The sequence below is a fragment of the Amphiura filiformis genome, chromosome 17, assembly GCF_039555335.1.
Source record: "Amphiura filiformis chromosome 17, Afil_fr2py, whole genome shotgun sequence".
In the NCBI taxonomy this organism is placed as follows: domain Eukaryota; kingdom Metazoa; phylum Echinodermata; class Ophiuroidea; order Amphilepidida; family Amphiuridae; genus Amphiura; species Amphiura filiformis.
This window is the reverse complement of record NC_092644.1, coordinates 10,808,784-10,832,020: the sequence shown is the minus strand read 5'-3', so window position 1 is coordinate 10,832,020 and position 23,237 is coordinate 10,808,784. Positions and strand designations below refer to the sequence as shown.

The window sequence follows — 23,237 nt, the reverse complement described above, 5'->3', positions numbered from 1 at the left end:
GCTAGTGGTGGCGTCATTGGCAGTAGCGTAGCCAGCAGGGGGGCACGGGGAGCAGAGTGCCCCACTAGACAAAAAAAATGAAAGAAAAAGTGCCCTCTGACAAAAAAATGAAAGAGAAAAGCAGGAGGGCAAAGGAAAAGAAAAGGGCAAGGACTCAAGGAGCCCCTTTTCTAGCCAAATTCGTGTAAAATATAAATTTTTTTCGCGCTACGCACGCACATTGTAACAATAAAGCCCAGTTTTAGCCGGATAATGGGCGAAAATAGTGTAAAATACCATTTTTTGCGCGCTACGCGCGCACATCATCCCAATGAGGCCCATTTCGGGAAGCTCAAAGACATACCGGGGTACAGTCTCTATGTAGGCCTATTGTATGATGCAACTGCAATTTTTTTCGTCTGTGTCTCCAAAATTTTATTTTGCCCCCCCCCTGACCAAGAAAGCTGGCTACGCCCCTGGTCATTGGGTGACAGCGACGCTGAAAAAGGGGGTCTTAACAGCCCTACATACGTGTCACCTCCAAAGTTGGAGTGCCCCCCCGGGGGTTGTCATGGTCCCATACAGGCACTGAACAAGTGCTATAAAGCGAGGGTCGCTCTCGGCGGTCATAATTCATCATGTCTCTGTAATGCCACAAAATAATACATTATGCTGCCCTCTGGCGTTAGAACTTACATTTTCATACCTCTGCACCAAATGGTCTATGTTTGCACTAAGCTACTCAAGTATATCACTGGCTTTCCAAATCTCAGGATGAGAAGGCCCCGGGGAGAAGGCAGGGGCCAAAAAAGGTAATAATGATGTGTCTTTTTCTTCCTTACCTTTTTCAGTTGTATTTTTCAAGTTTGCCTTCATCCAGGCTTACATCAAAGTACACTAGAGTTTCGCCTTGCCTTGCCACCCACAGATTGCCATGATCCTCGAGATCACCAAAAGATTCACCTCACCTTGGATCTATATCACCCAAAGATTCACCTTACCTTGGATATATCACCCAAAGATTCACCTCACCTTGGATCTGTCACCCAAAGATTCACCTTACCTTGGATCTATCACCCTAAGATTCACCTCACCTTGGATCTATCACCCAAAGATTCGCCTCATCTTGTATCTTTCACCCAAAGATTCACCTCACCTTGGATCTATAACCCAAAGATTCACCTCACCTTGGATCTATCACCCAAAGATTCGCCTCATCTTGGATCTTTCACCCAAAGATTCACCTCACCTTGGATCTATAACCCAAAGATTCACCTCACCTTGGATCTATCACCCAAAAATTCACCTCACCTTGGATCTGTCAGCCAAAGATTCACCTCACCTTGGATCTATCACCCAAATATTCACCTCACCTTGGATCTATCACCCAAAGATTCACCTCACCTTGGATCTATCACCCGAAGATTCACCTCACCTTGGATCTATCACCCGAAGATTCACCTCACCTTGGATCTATCACCCGAAGATTCACCTCATCTTGGATCTATCACCCGAAGATTCACCTCACCTTGGATCTATCACCCAAAAATTCACCTTACCTTGGATGTATCACCCAAAGATTCACCTCACCTTGGATCTATCACCCGAAGATTCACCTCACCTTGGATCTATCACCCGAAGATTCACCTCACCTTGGATCTATCACCCAAAGATTTACCTCACCTTGGATCTATCACCCATAGATTCACCTCACCTTGGATCTATCACCCAAAGATTCACTCATCTTGGATCTATCACCCGAAGATTCACCTCACCTTGGATCTATCACCCGTAGATTCACCTCACCTTGGATCTATCACCCAAAGATTCACCTCACCTTGGATCTATCACCCAAAGATTCACCTCACCTTGGATCTATCACCCATATATTCACCTCACCTTGGATCTATCACCCAAAGATTCACCTCATCTTGGATCTATCACCCAAAGATTCACCTCACCTTGGATCTGTCAGCCAAATGACCTTACCTTGGATCTATCACCCAAAGATTCACCTCATGCTGGATCTATCACCCGAAGATTCACCTCACCTTGGATCTATCACCCAAAGATTCACCTCACCTTGGATCTATCACCCATATATTCACCTCACCTTGGATCTATCACCCAAAGATTCACCTCATCTTGGATCTATCACCCAAAGATTCACCTCACCTTGGATCTGTCACCCAAAGATTCACCCCACCTTGGATCTGTCAGCCAAAGATTCACCTTACCTTGGATGTATCACCCAAAGATTCACCTCATGCTGGATCTATCACCCGAAGATTCACCTCACCTTGGATCTATCACCCAAAGATTCACCTCACCTTGGATCTATCACCCATATATTCACCTCACCTTGGATCTATCACCCAAAGATTCACCTCATCTTGGATCTATCACCCAAAGATTCACCTCACCTTGGATCTGTCAGCCAAAGCTTCACCTCACCTTGGATCTATCACCCGAAGATTCACCTCACCTTGGATCTATCACCCAAAGATTCACCTCACCTTGGATCTATCACCCAAAGATTCACCTCACCTTGGATCTATCACCCAAAGATTCACCTCACCTTGGATCTGTCACCCAAAGATTCACCTCACCTTGGATCTGTCAGCCAAAGATTCACCTTACCTTGGATGTATCACCCAAAGATTCACCTCATGCTGGATCTATCACCCGAAGATTCACCTCACCTTGGATCTATCACCCGTAGATTCACCTCACCTTGGATCTATCACCCAAAGATTCACCTCACCTTGGATCTATCACCCAAAGATTCACCTCACCTTGGATCTATCACCCATATATTCACCTCACCTTGGATCTATCACCCGAAGATTCACCTCACCTTGGATCTATCACCCAAAGATTCACCTCACCTTGGATCTGTCACCCGAAGATTCACCTCACTTTGGATCTATCACCCGAAGATTCACCTCACCTTGGATCTGTCACCCGAAGATTCACCTCACTTTGGATCTATCACCCAAAGATTCACCTCACCTTGGATCTATCACCCGAAGATTCACCTCACCTTGGATCTATCACCCGAAGATTCACCTCACCTTGGATCTGTCACCCGAAGATTCACCTCACTTTGGATCTATCACCCAAAGATTCACCTCACCTTGGATCTATCACCCAAAGATTCACCTCACCTTGGATCTGTCAGCCAAAGATTCACCTTACCTTGGATATATCACCCAAAGATTCATCTCACCTTGGATCTATCACCCAAAGATTCACCTCACCTCACCTTGGATCTGTCAGCCAAAGCTTCACCTCACCTTGGATCTATCACCTCACCCTGGATCTATCACCCAAAGATACACATCACCTTAGATCTATCACCCAAAGATTCACCTCACCTTGGATCTGTTACTCAAAGATTCACCTCACCTTGGATCTGTCAGCCAAAGATTCACCTCGCTTTGGATCTAATACCCGAAGATTCACCTCACCTTGTGTCTATCACCCAAAGATTCATCTCACCTTGGATCTACGAGGGTCATTCAAAAAGTTTTACCTCCATCATCACATCTCTGATATCTTACGTGCAGGCCCGTACGCAGGATTTCATTTGGGGGGTGCTGATTTTGAAAAAGTGGACTTTTTTCCAAGGGGCGGGGCGATTCTGTGAGAAGTGGACAAAAAGCGTAAAAAACTTGATGTTTTTGCTTGCTACGCTCGCAAAGTATGAAATTTTTACGTGCCAGGATATTGGAATTACCAATGGTTATACTCTTAAATCTAGGCTACAAATTAAAAGTTACACGGAAAAACAGTGGCATGATCGACGGGAATTATATAAATAAACATAATTAAAAGTTATTTGATTAAAATGTGATTTATGGTTGTTGTTGGTTCACAATTATTTTGATTAAATAGGTTCCCAACATCTATTGTGGAATCATTACAGGTTTAATTCTGAAAACGATTAAATTGCTTTATTTTCACCCAAAGACCCTTTATTTTACCACACCATGGATATATCGCCCAAAGACCACTTATTTTACCACACCATGGATATATCACCAAAAGACCCCTTATTTCACCACACCACGGATCTATCACCCAAAGACTCCTTATTTCACCACACCATGGCTTATCACCCAAAGACCGCTTACATCATCACACCATGCATGGATCTATCACCCAAAGACCCCTTATTTCACCACACCGTGGATTTATCACCGAAAGACCCCTTATTTCACCACACCATGGATCTATCACCCAAAGACCCCTTATATCACCACCACACCATGGCCTATCACCAAAGACCCCTTATTTCATCACATCATGCATGGATCTATCACCCAAAGACCCCTTATTTCACCACACCATGGATCTATCACCCAAAGACCGCTTATTTCACCACACCGTGGCCTATTTCATCACACCATGCATGGATCTATCACCCAAAGTCCCCTTATTTCACCACACCATGGATTTATCACCGAAATACCCCTTATTTCACTACACAATGGATCTATCACCCAAAGACCGCTTATTTCACTACACCGTGGATCTATCACCCAAAGACCGCTTATTTCACCACACCGTGGCCTATTTCATCACATCATGCATGGATCTATCACCCAAAGACCCCTTATTTCACCACACCATGGATCTATCACCCAAAGACCGCTTATTTCACCACACCGTGGCCTATTTCATCACACCATGCATGGATCTATCACCCAAAGTCCCATGGATTTATCACCGAAAGACCCCTTATTTCATCACACCATACATGGTTCTATCACCCAAAGTCCCCTTATTTCACCACACCATGGATTTATCACCGAAAGACCCCTTATTTCACTACACAATGGATCTATCACCCAAAGACCCCTTATTTCACCACACCATGGATCTATCACCCAAAGACCGCTTATTTCACCACACCGTGGCCTATTTCATCACACCATGCATGGATCTATCACCCAAAGTCCCCTTATTTCACCACACCATGGATTTATCACCGAAAGACCCCTTATTTCATCACACCATACATGGATCTATCACCCAAAGTCCCCTTATTTCACCACACCGTGGATTTATCACCGAAAGACCCCTTATTTCACTACAATATGGATCTATCACCCAAAGACCCCTTAATTCACCACACCATGGATTTATCACCGAAAGAACCCTTATTTTACTACACCATGGATCTATCACCCAAAGACCCCTTATTTCACCACACCATGGATTTATCACCGAAAGAACCCTTATTTTACTACACCATGGATCTATCACCCAAAGACCCCTTATTTCACCACACCATGGATTTATCACCAAAAGACCTCTTATTTCACCACACCATGGATCTAACATCTAAAGACCCCTTATTTTACCACACCATAGATATATCACCCGAAGACCCCTTATTTCATCACACCATAGATCTATCACCCAAAGACCCCTTATTTCGCTATACCATGGATCTCACCCAAAGACCCCTTATTTCTCTGTACCATGGATTATCACCCAAAGACCCATTATTTAACCACACCATGGATCTATCACTCAAAGACCCCTTATTTCACCACACCATGAATCTATCACCCTAAGACCCCTTATTTCACCACACCATGAATCTATCACCCAAAGACCCCTTATTTCACCACACCATGGATCTACCACCCAATGACCCCTCATTTCACTATACCATGGATTATCACCCAAAGATCCATTATTTCACCACACCATGGATCTATCACCCAAAGACCTCTATTTCACTACACCATGGATCTATCACCAAAGACCCCTTATTTTACTATACCATGGATCTGTCACCCAGAGTCCCCTTATTTCCCCCACACCATGGATCTATCACCCAAAGACCCCTTATTTCACCACACCATGGATCTATCACACAAAGACCCCTTATTTCACCACCCCATGGATCTATCACCAAAAGTCCCGTTATTTCCCCACACCATGGATCTATCACCCAAAGATCCCTTATTTCACTATACCATGGATTTATCACCAAAAGACTCCATATTTCACAACATCATGGATCTATCACTCAAAGACCCCTTATTTCACCACACCATGGATCTATCACCCAAAGACACCTTATTTCACCACACCATGGATCTATCACCCAAAGACCCCTTAGTTCACCACACCATGGATCTGTCACCCAAAGACTCCTTATTTCACCACACCATGGATCTATCACCAAAGACCCATTATTTCACCACACCATGGATCTATCACCCAATGACCCCTTATTTCCCCACACCATGGATCTATCACCCAAAGACCCCTTATTTCACCACACTGTGGCCTATCACCAAAGACACCTTATTTCACCACACCATGGATCTATCACCCAAAGACCCCTTAGTTCACCACACCATGGATCTGTCACCCAAAGACTCCTTATTTCACCACACCATGGATCTATCACCAAAGACCCCTTATTTCACCACACCATGGATCTATCACACAAAGTACCGTTATTTCCCCCACACCATGGATCTATCACCCAAAGACACCTTATTTCACCACACCATGGATCTATCACCCAAAGACCCCTTAGTTCACCACACCATGGATCTTTCACCAAAGACTCCTTATTTCACCACACCATGGATCTATCACCCTATGACTCCTTCTTTCTCCCACACCATGGATATATCACCCAAAGACACCTTATTTCACCACACCATGGATCTATCGCCCAAAGACCCCTTATTTCACCACACTATGGATCAATATCACCCAAGGACCCCTTTCTTCAACAAACCATGGATCTATCACCCAAAGAGACCTTATTTCACCACATCATGGATCTATCACTCAAAGACCCCTCAGTTCACCATCACCATGGAGCTGTCACCCACCGACTCCTTATTTCACTACACCGTGGATCCATCACACAGAGACCCCTTATTTCACCACACCATGGATCTATCACACAAAGTCCCGTTATTTCCCCCACACCATGGATATATCACCCAAAGACACCTTATTTCACCACATCATGGATCTATCACTCAAAGACCCCTTAGTTCACCACACCATGGATCTATCACCAAAGACTCCTTATTTCACCACACCATGGATATATCACCCTATGACTCCTTCTTTCTCCCACACCATGGATATATCACCCAAAGACACCTTATTTCACCACACCATGGATCTATCACCCAAAGACCCCTTATTTCACCACACTATGGATCAATATCACCCAAGGACCCCTTTTTTCAACAAACCATGGATCTATCATCCAAAGACACCTATCACTCAAAGACCCCTTAGTTCACCAAACCATGGATCTATCACACAAAGACACCTTATTTCACCACATCATGGATCTATCACCCAAAGACCCCTTAGTTCACCATACCATGGATCTGTCACCCAATGACTCCTTATTTCACTACACCGTGGATCCATCACACAAAGACCCCTTATTTCACCACACCATGGATCTAATACACAAAGACCCCTTATTTCACCACACCATGGATCTATCACCCAAAGACCCCTTATTTCACCACACCATGGATCTATCACCCAAAGACCCCACCATCTATCACCCAAAGACCCCCTTATTTCACCACACCATGGATGTATCTCCAAAGACCCCTTATTTCACCACACCATGGATGTATCACCCAGAGACACCTTATTACACCACATCACATCTATCACCCAAAGACACCTTATTTCACCACACCATGGATGTATCTCCAAAGACCCCTTATTTCACCACACCATGGATCTATCACCCAGAGACCCTTTATTTCACCACACCATGGACCTATCACCCAAAGACCCCTTATTTCAACACACCATAGATCTATCACCCAAAGTCCCCTTATTTCACCACACCATAGATCTATCACCCAAAGACTCCTTATTTCACCACACCATGGATGATCACCCTAAGACCCTTTATTTCACCAAACCATGGATCTATCATCCAAAGACCCCTTATTTTACCACACCATGGATTTATCACCCAAAGACCCCTCATTTCACCTCACTTTGGATTCACCAAAGACGCCTTATCGATATCATCTACTAATAGTACTAACCTTGCACCTGTCACCCTGACCCTATTTCACTCATGTTGGATCCATCACCCAAAGACCCTGTAATTCACTCATGTTGTATTACATCTTACCTTGGACCTATCACCCACAGATCCGGTTCACCTCATCTTGGATCTGCCAGAAATTTGCTCATATAACCATAATACTTAAAATCTTAGACCCCCGGCCTGTCACCCAAAGACCCCATATTTTTTGTCAAATGTTGTGGCCTCAAGAACCCTTATCACCCAAAGACTCCTTATTTCACTACACCGTGGATCCATCACACAAAGACCCCTTATTTCAGCACACCATGGATCTATCTCCAAAGACCCTTATTTCCCCACACCATGGATCCATCACACAAAGACCCCTTATTTCAGCACACCATGGATCTAATACACAAAGACCCCTTATTTCCCCACACCATGGATCTATCACCAAAAGACCCCTTATTTCACCACACCATGGATCTAATACACAAAGACCCCTTATTTCACCACACCATGGATGTATCACCCAAAGACACCTTATTTCACCACACCATGGATCTATCACCCAAAGACACCTTATTTCACCACACCATAGATCTATCACCCAAAGACACCTTATTTCACCACACCATGGATCTATCACACAAAGTCCCGTTATTTCCCCACACCATAGATCTGTCACCCAAAGACCCCTTATTTCACCACACCATGGATCTATCACACAAAGTCCCGTTATTTCCCCACACCATGGATCTATCACCAAAAGACCCCTTATTTCACCACACCATGGATCTATCACCCAAAGACACCTTATTTCACCACACCATGGATCTATCACCCAAAGACACCTTATTTCACCACACCATAGATCTATCACCCAAAGACACCTTATTTCACCACACCATGGATCTATCACCCAAAGACACCTTATTTCACCACACCATGGATCTATCACCCAAAGACACCTTATTTCACCACACCATGGATCTATCACCCAAAGACACCTTATTTCACCACACCATGGATCTATCACCCAAAGACACCTTATTTCACCACACCATGGATATATCACCCAAAGACCCCTTATTTCCCCACACCATGGATCTGTCACCCAAAGACACCTTATTTCCCCACACCATGGATCTGTCACATGAATACCCCTTATTTCACCACACCATAGATCTGTCACCCAAAGACACCTTATTTCCCCACACCATGGATCTATCACCCAAAGACACCTTATTTCACCACACCATGGATGTATCTCCAAAGACCCTTATTTCACCACACCATGGATCTATCACCCAGAGACCCCTTATTTCACCACATCATGGGCCTATCACCCAAAGACCCCTTATTTCAACACACCATAGATCTATCACCCAAAGTCCCCTTATTTCACCACACCATAGATCTATCACCCAAAGACCCTTATTTCACCACACCATGGATGATCACCCTAAGACCCTTTATTTCACCAAACCATGGATCTATCATCCAAAGACCCCTTATTTTACCACACCATGGATTTATCACCCAAAGACCCCTCATTTCACCTCACTTTGGATTCACCAAAGACGCCTTATCGATATCATCTACTAATAGTACTAACCTTGCACCTGTCACCCTGACCCTTTTTCACTCATGTTGGATCCATCACCCAAAGACCCTGTAATTCACTCATGTTGTATTACATCTTACCTTGGACCTATCACCCACAGATCCGGTTCACCTCATCTTGGATCTGCCAGAAATTTGAATACTTAAAATCTTAGACCCCCGGCCTGTCACCCAAAGACCCCATATTTTTGTCAAATGTTGTGGCCTCAAGAACCCTTTTATTTGAATGTCCCGCAAACACGTTGTATCTTCTTACAAACTCATCTTCTTAAACGGTAGCTTCCATTCGGCAGTGCTTACAATTTCTTACAATGTCACTGCTAGCAATTTAATAATTATTTCAGTCTTTTATAAGAGTATTTGTGACTCACACCAGGGGCGTGCCCAGAAACCGGGACCCCGGGTGGCTGAAGTCTGAGCGCAAAATGTTGAATGGTTTAACATCGGCGCGTAAGCGCCGCAGTCACGCTTGCGTGACAGAGTGGTATCTGATGGGGGATGTGCCCCCCTCAGATTGGAAATTTTTTGAAAGAGAAAGCCCCAAATGGAGCCATTTGGTGCAACAGTTTTACACATTTATTGATTATTTTCGGAGCATATATTTTACCAGATTTCCAACTGAGCTGCAAATTTAAGTTTAATATGAACACTCATGCTCAATAACTCGCAATCAAAGCCTCAATGAAGGTATTTATGGTCAAAGAACCACTGCACACTCCACACTCAGGGGGTGGCTAAGGGGGATGTGCCCCCCTCAGAATTAGAAAATTTTTGAAAGAGAAAGCCCCAAATGGAGCCATTTGGTGCAACAGTTTTACACATTTATTGATTATTTTCGGAGCATATATTTTAACAGATTTCCAACTGAGCTGCGAATTTTAGTTTTATATGAACACGCATGCTCAATAACTCGCAATCAAATGAAGGCATTTGGTGCAACATTTTGACATTATTATTGGTTATTTTCGGAGCATAGGCCTATTATATGCATCTTTGCCTATTTATAGGAATATTTTCCATTCAGCTCCATTCTCGGGAAATTCAAGTTGACCAAAAAAGTGGGTTCAATTTCCTTTTTTTTAAAGACCCGGGGGGCTGCAGCCCCCAAAGCCCCCACCCCTTGGCCTCAAGAACCCTTTTATTTTAATGTCCCGCAAACACCCTGTATCTTCTTACAAACTCATCTTCTTCTTAAACGGTAGATTCCATTCGGCAGTGCTTACAATTTCTTACAATGTCACTGCTAGTAATTTAATAATCAATTATTTCAGTCTTTTATCAGAATATTTGTGACTCACACCCACAAGATCCCATTATATGATTATGTGGTGGTGCAATGCTATTACTAGGGATGTCCACGTCAATATAATGTGCCACTAGAACAATTTCCCATTTACTGTTGTGTGCATTCACACATGTATTTTCAATGCAAATAAAAAATCAATGCAGGAAGTCCCATGGTATGCAGTACTTGCATTGGCCCGATATAAACATAAAACAGGTTGTTTCAAGAAATTCCTGATTCCACCAGAAAACATTAACCAAACTCTTTCCTGATTGGTCAGTAAATATAGAAGACCTTCCGTTATCAAGAGATAAACTTTTTTCAGAAAAATTTCATGAGATGAGAACTACAACAGGTTGAAGTGACACCATTTATGTGCATCAGGTCTTGAAATGGAATATCTCCGAATTTGGATTGATTCAGACAAGCAAACTTATATACATACTCATAAAATTTAACTATTTTCGAAGACAAAAGTGCAGGATGTTAAGAAATTAAAGAATGTTTAAGCCTACCGAAACCCATCTCAAATTATGCACTTCTGTCTACCATGTCCATTTCATATGCTATTCATCATGGCTTCCATGCACACACAGTGTATTGCTCAATGTAGTAAAGATAACCTTTGAGTTGGAGCAAATTTCTCAAAATTGGTAGTGAATAATTTTACCAAACTTATGCCATGATGAAATATAATCATTTTTGAAGATAAAATGTGCTGACCTTAAAATTTTGAACAATGTTTAAGACTGCCGCTATTCAATTGAAATAATACACTTATTGTTCATCTCCTCTATGGAGATATTTTCCATGGCGGCCATTTATGATCATGCTTGAGGTTCCACCAAACAAACCATGGGTTTTGAGCTCTTATATTTTGTTGTTGTATGTCAACAAAATCGTTTAAATTTTCAGGATGATCTTATTTCATGTTGTTATAAGCAAATATAATGTTCCAGATAATGCTAGTTAATAAATACATTAAGAAAAAGTACCTTAAGATTGCACTTTCTGTTAGTATTCCTTTTTGGACTTCAGAACTTTTTAACATGTTCTAGCAGCCCTATATAAAACCGTGACACTCAAAAGGCCATATCTCTGGAATGAAACGTCCGATTAAGATTATTTAAACGCCAAAATGTTTCTTTCATCAATTTCCAGCCAATAAGTTAGGTCTGAATCAATTTAAAAGTACTTCAATTTTTAGTGGACATGCCTATTATTATATCCAAGGACTTACAAGACAATACACCAACACTGCAAGGATCTTGTGCATACGTCATGCACAAGCTACAGGTCGTCGAAATGAAGTCCTCTGACACCCTACTACCCCCTCTATAGCTAGCATCCTCTGTGTATTGACCACAAGGACTTTTCAGTAATCTACATTGCGAGGACAACAGAGAATTTTGGGACAAAACTTCTTGTTAATTTCAGTTCCTCAGAAATGTGGGTAATGCAGGATATCGGGGAGGGGGTGCATAATAAATGCTGGATTGTGAAGTATTTTAATATTAAAATTGAAATTTGTGTGTATTGGTCACTCAAAAAATGACAAAAGTCAGACAAACATTTTTTACTATATAAGCTGTGGTTAATTTTAATACCACATGATTGCAACTCATTTATTAATACAACATCTAAATAATACAGTCATGAATATAGTATTTTTGTCTTTTTCCACTTTTAAATATTCCCATAAGTTAAACATACAAAAAGATCTGATTACCTGGAAACTATGGTAATCAGATTATACAATTTCTTCAATCTACTTACAAAGAATGTTTATACATTAATATGAAATATACAATATACTGTACAGGCATATAATTACATATAATTATTATTATGATGATACTAAAGGTATGGTTTGGTATGTATTAAACTATGAAGGTATCCCATCATAATTTGAACTGTTGGTTAACTTGCCCCATTCAAATTCGACCCCTAGTATAGTTGTCCTCTTCATTACTAAGTAGCCCATGTAAAGTTGCTCTTAATTATAAATATGCAAGTTTTAATTGACCTATAGGACTTTGGAAGGGTGAGAATGCTCACAATGATCATAATATAACCGACTCTTGGGCTTAAAAATGTTATATCTCAAAGCCCACGTAATGCGCTTCGCTTTTTCTTAGCACGTCCTTGTCAGTTGAAATGGCAAATTCATTTTTTATTATTATTTTTTTGCCGTAAAATCATGAAATTCTGAGACAAATTGTAAGAAAATTTCAACAATCGCATTGTTTAGGTATAAAACAATTGATATTTGCAATTGTGTATATCAACCACAATTTCATACTGTGTACTTTTGAACACTCTTAATTGAAAATTTCACTTTAAAAAATCTTTAAAAAAAAAAAAAATTCTTAGAAAAAAGCTCATTTCCCACATTCATTTCTGAAACTTCCATGGGCTTTGAGACATAGCATTATTGTTTTTAAGCCTTATCTCCCCAAATAACCTTTAGTCATTGTCAGGCCTGTAGCCAGATTATTATTTTTTGTGGGAGGGGTGCAGATTTTCCAAATGCAGACCTTTTCAAGAGAAATCATCATTCTGGCAAAAGTAGACCTTTAATCCCCTCTGCAATTGATCCCATTTTAAAACAAATTTCATGATTTGGGGTATATTTATATCAAAATTTGTGACATTTTTGGCCCAATTTTGCAGATATTTTGCAGATTTATGGGTATGGATCCCCCCACCACCACACCCCTGGCCATGGTCATTGTGATGCATTGTTCTTAATTATGATGAATTATTGGTCCTTCCATCTGAAATTATATTATATCCAAGTGCCAGCACTGGATAAAGTACTGGTAATATTGCTAGTATGTCATCTTAATTTCTGGGTGAGCTACAATATTTTATGTAATTACGTGGTCATCAATATATTGTTGTATTATGAACTGATTAGGTCAGGAAGAAACAAAACGCCCACTATTACCTTAATCAATGCTTGGTTGATGGACTTTAACCCCATGAGAACTTCCTGCCGAATGTCGATTGGCCAAAAAGAAGTTTTCATTATCAATTGGACCAATCAGCAACATTGTTAGAATAATTTCACCACACAAAAAATTGAGGTGAATTATTTGCAAAGCTCCATTCTGATTGGTGATTAAAGTGAAGATATCACGTAATTGACCAGAGGCAACATTAGATCGGCAGGTAGTGCTCAGGGGGTTAACAATTCCCTCACAGTAAAGCTTTTGCATGTGAGTTGTTAGCGAGAAAAGCTTCACAGAAATTCATTAGTCACCTAATCCATTCTTTCTCATCAGTTCAAATCCATCCCTTGCTATCGTATGTAATATTTCTTCTAGAAATACTGGTGTTGAAATATTACTAGAATCACTGTTGTTGATATACTAGAAACACTCTAGTATTTTTTATTTACAAAGTATCACATTTAATGTGAGACAAAATATACTTCTATAAATATGTTATACCTCTATTGAGCATTGATTATTGTACATTCTTACAAAACTGTAGGTAGTTTAAACTGGTATTGTTTTTTATTATAAATATAGTCATCATTTATGAATGTATTTTAAGAGCTAGATAATTACGGTGCTGATTGACAAAGTTCATTTGTATTTCTTCTTAAATATAGGCCTAGTTTATCAGCAAATATTAAATCAAATTTGCTTCAAAAATTGATTGAGTTGTTTGAAAATAATAATTAAAGTTCAGACAAGAAACAATCCAATATAACAACAATATTGCATGGTCTCAAAACATTAACACAACTAGCATCAATTACCAAAATTATTTGATGTCAAATGAAAAAAATATGCATCATCAGTCAAATTTCATAATCAAATATCCGATTCAGACACCATTGATGTACAACTTATAAAACTGCAAATTATCCAACATGATCATTTCAATAATTAACATTATTTTCAGAGACAAAAATCACCCAAAGAGCTAGAAAGTGAGCTAGAGCTAGAAAGTGAATCATGATTGTTTTAAATAATGACTGTTTTTGAACAAAATCTGCCCTTGGAAGAGTAATTAATGCCCATTGCTAAACCTGCCCTCACATGGAAAAATGCAGCATGTACCAAGTATATAACATAGCAAATACTGTGGTTTTCCCATGGTACGGCAGAAAAATATAATCATACAAATGAAGGGTTTAGGGCAAGAAAACCCTATCTGTAATAGCTGCCATGTGTCATATTTTAAAATGTGTATACTACAGAATGCAGAAATTATCACAATGTCCACGGGGCAGCTATTGGAGATTTCTTGTCCTAAACCCTTGAAATATGTGACCCGTTCTGACAAAACCAGGAACAAGTCGCATTTTGACATTTCATGATTTGAATAAAAACATAAGCACTGGACAATAAGCTTCAAAATTATACCAAAATTATATATATAGCATCAATACTTTTGAAGATATGAATAATTTTGTAAATGATACCTTGATATTTTTGCAAAAATGCTCTTCTTAGTAATGGGCCAATTAGTTTCCTGCTTTACACAGGCTTGAATAGGGATTATCATAATTCAACTGTCAATTATTGATTAATTAAACCTCTTTTTAATAAGTACTTTCAAGAATTTGAAAGTCCACTTAGTTCCAAGGTCAAATACCATGACAGTAAGAATTCCAAAATTTTTTTATGGAATGTCGTCTTGTAAAGGCCTGTAACTCAAAAACAAGCCTGGCGACTTGTTCTGGGTTTTGTTGGAGCTGGTCACATATGCTAACAGTGTGAGATTTAACTTTTATAATATCTTCATGTTGATCATTTGGCAGAATATTTTACTCTTTAATTGATTACATGATTTATCTTCTTTGGAGGAACATGATAACAAAATCCAGTACAAAAAAATTGCATGCAGTGTAGAGTAGAAAACCATTGTATAGATAGTCAAGAGAATTGCTCTATTAGTTTTGTAATTAAGGATAAAAAAGTTTCTTTCTCATGATTATAAAATTTGTTCAACTTCATATGCAATGATACTTGCTCATACAATACAAGTGATAACCAGTGGGTGAAAATCCGACTCAAGTTTGGTTTCGGTAGGGATGCACCTTCAAGAATCTGGCAGTGGGCCCCACATTTATACCAATTTTTGCCAAAAAAATTTTGGCTCAAGATTCATGCAAGTGGGCCAATTTCCCACCAAATTTGAGTAAAATGTTGAAACACTGACCCATCTATATACCATAAAGGGCTATCCTCTACCAGAAGGTAAAAAATGAGACACATTTTAGCGGTACATAGCTGTTTGTATGAAGACCTCCTTGCCCTTCAGTCTAGTTTTGCCTACTGGCTATTACATGCATTGTATAGTTGAGATATGGTATATGATATATTATTTTTAACCCCATGAGAACTACCTGTCAAAAAGAAGTTTTCAAGGACCAATCAGCAACATTGTTAGAATAATTTCACCATGCAAAAAAATTGGGGTGAATTACTTGTAAAGCTCCATTCTGATTGGTGATCATGTAATTGACCAATCAGAGGCAATGTTAGATCGGCAGGTAGTGCTCAGGGGGTTAAGTGATACATTTGATGTCTACACATCATTGTGATCCAGAGAAGGTATCTTGTACTTCCCATAATGCATTTCTTTCATGCCAATTTCACTATCAACCCATGTTGCACTGAATAGCAAATCAGTACAGGGAAGAAATGCATTGTGGGAAGTGTAAGATATTTGATCTGATTTCTTAACTATCTTGGGAGTCTTAAACATGTGTCAAAATACCACAACACTAACATTATACATTAACATTATACATGGTCAAATGAACAACATCTAAGTGAACGAGATCAAAAGAATCAATGAAAACTACTTTTAATTCATGACCAAACAGAAGAAATTAAGTCAAGAATGTGTCAAATATCACAATGAAAACAGTAACAAATTAAGCAATGTAAACTAATACACATAAACTATCATGTGCGACTAATCAGCATTATTTAGGCTAGTCAATTTGATTGACAGAACAGAGTAACCCAGCAAACAAAAATGTTCTTAAGGTTATAAATGGGTTATAAACATGTTTTGGTTTTATTCAAAAAGTTTTAACATTTAAATTATGTGTTACTTAACAGGCATGAAAATATTTTTCAAAACGTTTAATTTATAAAAAAAGCACTACGCAACACCATTAACAAAATGTTGTCAAAATGTTATTGTAAAATATTTTTGGGCAAACATTTTACTAACTATTTTGTCAACACTTAAATAACATCATGTTAGAATGTTTTGCATCAAGTTTTCACATTTTTGAAATGTTATTAAAACATTTTATACCTTTTATATAACCTGACATTTAAATGTAAAACATTTTGAGTTTGCTGGGATTGTTGCAGGCGTGTTACCCAAGTTGTGAAATTTGGCAAAAACTTAAGAATAACTGCATCCACTCCAGGGAATTAGGATTGGGGTTAGGATTAGGATTGGATTAGGATCAAGAGATTACAGTATCAATTACAAAGATTATAGCTAGGATTAAGAAAATAGTTGAGGTGGTGGTGTGTGTGTGTGGGGGGGTGACCAGTATTCCAAGTCCCTACCAAGACTCTTGATCATTCTACACTACATGATTTCTGCCATTGGACTTTTTAAATCCATACACCCCCTATGGAAGACGCGACTTTAATCTTTTCACACAGGCAGTGAATGTATGATTCCATTTGAAACCTATACCTACAATGTAGGTGATTCAAGTCATGTATTCCATAGGGGTATATGGATTGGTACAGCCAGTTTAAGATGGCCAACATGTGATGCGTAGGGCATACTTACACATGTGTGCATCTCAATCCACTTACAATCCAGACCAAAGTGTACTCTGATGGACCATTTACGTCTATACATGGATGTCAATTATGTAAACTACACTAGTCCATTTAATTCAACTCTGATCTGGATTTGAACCACATGTATAGAAAGTCCATCCCCACAGATTACCATAATGATTTATCATAGTATACTATCAAGGCTTGATTTCACAGAGAATTGCAGTTTATATGAAGAACCCAAACCCATCCAATGTCCCTGATCACTGGACTTGGTCACTTTAGGATTGAATCAATGCTGTACACCGGCCTCAAATCTGAGTCAGATTTCTCCTGAAATGTGACAAGTTATAATTCTCCGTTTTGCATTGTAAGATTTGTAACCATTACAATTTATTCAGCTTGAAAAGACAGTCAGTGTGTCAGACAACGGTACTAGGTGTCATCATTTAGAAACTGTCCTTTTTGTTCAGGCATTCATAATGCATTGCAATTCCACATAAAATTAGGCCCATAATCTGTTCATGCATGCCATCTGCTAATTAATCTAGTCATTCTGAATTGAATCAGAATTTGACCCTTGACATTGGGTGATCCCGAATATCTACCACTGAGAACATTCTAAGGCGACACTTATTTTCTTAAAAGCTCTAGCCATATTTCTCAAATTTCACCATTAAATTTTTAAGAAGTAACGTCTGGTGTCAAAACTTTCTTTGCTGTCTCTGAAGTGCCTGAGATGAGTCAAAATTTGAAACATACCTTGGTACCAGCGTTCGAAATTTTGGTTGTCCGTTCGCCCGGGACAACTAAAAAAGTCGCAGGACAACCAAAAATACTGATTCGGTTGTCCGCCGGACAACCATAAATATGTAGCCAAAACTCACCTTTGTAGGCCTACGGACAACCAAAAACTTAGACGGACAACCAGAAATTGTAATCTGGTTGTCCGTGGGACAACCATTTATTTTTCCTTAATTCGCACACTGCTTGGTACACTCTCTCTGTAAATTTTAACTTAAAGCTTAGCATAGAATGAAATGAAATCCTCTTGATTTTGATCCATTCTATAATGCAATTGTACTTTGTTTGAATTCTTTCATTTTTCTGGTGAAATTTTGAAATGAGTTCAATAATTATTATGTATTGGGCCGTTCAGGTTAAAATCCATACCTCCTAGATCGAAGATATAACATTAATCTCCCACACACTGAGTGTGAATTTCAAATATGGCTACCTAAATGAGTGGCTCCGATTGAAATCTACACCCCCTGTGTAGGAGAATAAGGTTACACCTTCCATAGGGAGGTGTATGGGTTTCACCTGGAATAGCCATTTGTTACCTCTTGTTGCTAACATCAAGCCTTGGACCTACTGACCTACCATTAGACAAGAGACCATTTCTTATATCTGTTATATCAAACATGACAGCAGCAACTAAGGAACATTATGTTACATAACTGACACAATATGACTGCAATATTTACGTAAACAAGGATTTGGTTTTGGGCATGTCAATGGCGCTTTGATGTCAGTTAACTGTGTCTCACCAACGGGCTATTCCAATTGAAATCCACACACCCCCTGTGGAAGATATGACCTTAAATCTCACACAAAGAAAGTGTATAGTCATAATTTTTTCAAATTGAGCCACCATTCAGGTAACCTTGAAATTCACACTCCCTGTGTGGAAGATTAAGGTCATGTCTTCCATAGGGGTGTATGGATTTCAACTGGAATTGCCCAATGAGCTCAGTTGAATAACATCAAAGGGGCATTACATGTACAAGGGCCACATTCATATGAAGAGATCAGATGTAAAAAGCTATATATTCCATGGCAACGTTGTGTTTAGTATTTTTTTTTATTATTTAATAATTTAATATGAAGAAATATCATAATAAATGATTTCCCAAATAAAAAATGAATAATTTATTCATTAAAAGAGAATATCCACTAAAACAGAACTAAGTATACAAAATATTCCGACAAAACCAAACAAATAATCTCAATGCTTATTACAGAAGTAACACACGGCAGCCTTTTTGATATATTGGGTCTTACACCTGAACTCATCACATACTGCAGCCTTCCAATAAATAACATTGACATGATTTTGTGCCACACATTTTACATATTTGGATACATAACATTGACAATGCATAAACAAAAAGCTGGTGTTGATGTTTTCAAGCTTCGCAAGAACAGACCATATTTCAAATATGAGTATGTATACACTGCTAAATGAGTACCACTTTTGCTACGTTATGGATTTAGCAAAATCAATATACTGCATGGAGTTACTGAAATCATCACCTGGTTTGCCAATGCAAGCATCAGTACAAATCAAAACCATTCTCGCAAAATCTACAATCACTCTCAGAATTCTTACAAACACTCTCTTGCTCTGACTGACGACGCACGCTGTTAATGAGCAGCATACGCTTTGATGAGCACTGCTCTGTGCCAATCGCTTCTTTGATTGTCGGACGATTAAATTAGCCAATCTTAACCCAATTTCAATGTTTACGCTCTCAAGATGTAAATAAATGCCATTTTTTCTGCCAGCAAGAGCACATACAATTTTAAGCCTTGAAATAACTGATGTTATTAACAATTACTGCTCTTCAAGTTTCCATTATATGGTGTCAACTTCTGAGATCCCGCTCTTACGTCCGATGAGGATTTACTTCTTCTCGTCAACTGGTAGCGCTCTTTGAGCTGATCCAGGGCGTTCATTAGGCGAGCATTAGCGGCATCTAGCGCTTCGATTCGTCTCTCTTGTGCATCAATGATTTTCTGCTTGGCGCCAACAACAGCTTGCATTTCCTCCCGCTCCCGTTTCAGCTCTTCTTCAACACCGACCAATCTGAAGTGAAAGAAAATATGTGATCATTAATAAATAATTACATAGAATAGATAGTTTGGAAGTTAAAAAATTTTCAGTAGGAAAAAACAACATTGATGAGCATGCATGCCACTAACAAGCCACAACATTCCACACAAACAACACATATTCACACAAACATAATAATTATTGAGGTTTTGAATACAATATTACAAAGCAACATCACATTTACTCAAAATGACAACAACATTCACACATCACTTAAATGTTTAATAGATACGGTTGTTATTTTCACTTGTAATTTTCCCATGAAAACATGTGATTTATGTCTAAGATACTAGCAGAAATTTGAGTTGATTTCATTAAAACTAGCCATCTTCTCAGCCAAGTCTCTTCACACTTGCATATGAATGTGAAAAGAAGCAGGTTGTGTGATGCTAAGCAGCTTGTTCAGTGAGGTGCAAACATTGTCTCAATTTAGCCAATCATCCCTATTTCTTATTTGCCCACTAAACACAATACACTGACAACAAAAAGTGCGGAGAACTCTGCGAAAGGTTCAAAACTTTCTGTCTGTTTTCATAGGAGCATTACTTATAGTCCATAGTATTAAGCACCCATTTCTGTACTTAGCAACTGATCGATGCTGCCAAAAAGCATGGTAAAATAATAACAATGAAATTGAACAGAAATGTACAGAAATGATAATTTCACACATAAATAAGGCAAAGAAATCATAAGTGCTGATGCTTGTTAACTACTTTTTCCCAACTATTATTCAACTTAAATATAGAATATTGGAACCATCTGTATGGTGTGTTTTTTTGAAGCTGGATAGATCCAAGTAGAACTCCAGTAATGCATCTGCACAGCGAATGCCAAGAGAAGATCTGCTGTACGATATAACACCCATAAAAAATTTCAGATTTTTGGCCCCCTCCCATTTCACTTCAACACCCTGTAAAATATTCTTGGTACTGCCACTGCAAAGAGGTTAGATTTTAAAGAGAGTCTGGACTCAGTTTAGTCTGTGTTATACTATGAGAAATCCACTATTATTTGGTGGCCACACATGGGTAAAAAATAGTGTCCGCCTGCCCCATTTTTGGTGGAGTGAAATCAAAGGATAATTGGCATCTTAATAATAGTGTTATTAACCCCTGAGCACTACCTGCCAATCTAACATTCTCTCTGATTGGTCAATTACATGATATATCTTCATTTTAATCACCAATCAGAATGGAGCTTTGCAAATAAATTCACCCCAATTTTTTTGCTGTGGTGCAATTATTCTAACAATGCTGATTGGTCCAATTAATAATAAAAATTTCTTTTGGACCAATAGGCAGGTAGTTCTTATGGGGTAAGGGCTCAGATAGCGATGTTTTCACATATTTTTTGTGGGACCTGAGAGCACATCAAACATACCGAATTGCATTTTGAATACAAGGAATGTCCTTCTGATATCACATAATTTTGATTGTTTAAAATAATACACATTTTATGGCAAATGATTAATAAATATTGATCATTTTGAAATTTAACAGTCCTCAAAGTAAATTGTATAAATCTAATGTACTTAAAGTGTATGTAGCTGGGATGAAATGCTGTCCATCATATAAACATTGTGACCTTTGATGTATTGAAGATGTAGATTCTCCCAAAAAAAAACACCACACCAACTAATGTAGGTCTTTTGGGGGAAAAAATGTATATCTTCAATATTAAAAGTCAAAATTTTCAATTGATGGTCGGCTTTTCATCCTAACTACATACACTTTAAGTGCATATCATTAAATTTATAAAGTTTACTTTGAGGACTGTTAAATATGAAAAATATCAAATTTTAATAATTTGCCATAAAATATCTAAATTATTTGATACCAGAAGGACATTCCTCGTATTCAGAATGCAATTTGATATGTCTGATGTGCTCTCATGTCCTACAAAAATGATGTGCAGACGTTGCTATCCGATTCCTAAGGTGTGTGCAGATATAAATGGTTATACATTTAATTGGTACAATGCATAATCGTGAACAAGCATAACTAAACAATGCAAAAATGGCCGAGAATGGACTCCAAACTTTAAACTTATACCAAATGACAGAATTATAAAAACTCCCTTTTACATCTACCACGCTGTGTTGATCACGCCTGCACACACAGAGTTGGCCTGTGCACAACCAGTGGCACATATTCACCATGGTACCTGCCAGTTAAGTTTGATGAACACAGCACAGCAGATGAAAACCAGGCAACTAGTTCAGATGTAGGCCTATAAATTATTACTTTGTGAAAGTCTGGATATATACCCCCACACACCCCACCCCTACACTGTGAGGAAGGTCCTCCTAAAATATGACTGCTAATGTTATAATAGAATACAAAATGTACACAAATGTACACCAAGCAAACTATACATAGCACCAGGACCATAGAAAGCGGAGTGCGATGACAATCTGATACACAACATTGGTTTAGTCATCCAAGATCTCGACAGCTATCCGGAACCATCCATACCCTCCCCTTTATCAACTTTCCTATGGCCCTACACAGCACCACAGTCCACAGTACTGTCATTTAGTATGTTTGTCATATGATGTGTAATGCATTATGATATGGAATGAAGGTGTAATTCCCTTCCACATGTATTGTGTGTTTT

General features: G+C 38.9%; 1 protein-coding gene across 1 annotated transcript in view; it reads right to left on the bottom strand.

Annotated features, from left to right (window-relative positions):
- Positions 1–18,659: 18,659 nt before the first annotated feature.
- LOC140136916 (uncharacterized) overlaps positions 18,660–23,237 on the bottom strand; it is a 421,421-nt gene continuing 416,843 nt past the window's right edge. The window contains exon 21 of the mRNA XM_072158568.1: positions 18,660–20,594. Coding sequence (XP_072014669.1) covers positions 20,336–20,594 — 259 coding nt within the window. The 3' untranslated portion in view covers positions 18,660–20,335. The remainder of the gene's footprint in view (positions 20,595–23,237) is intronic.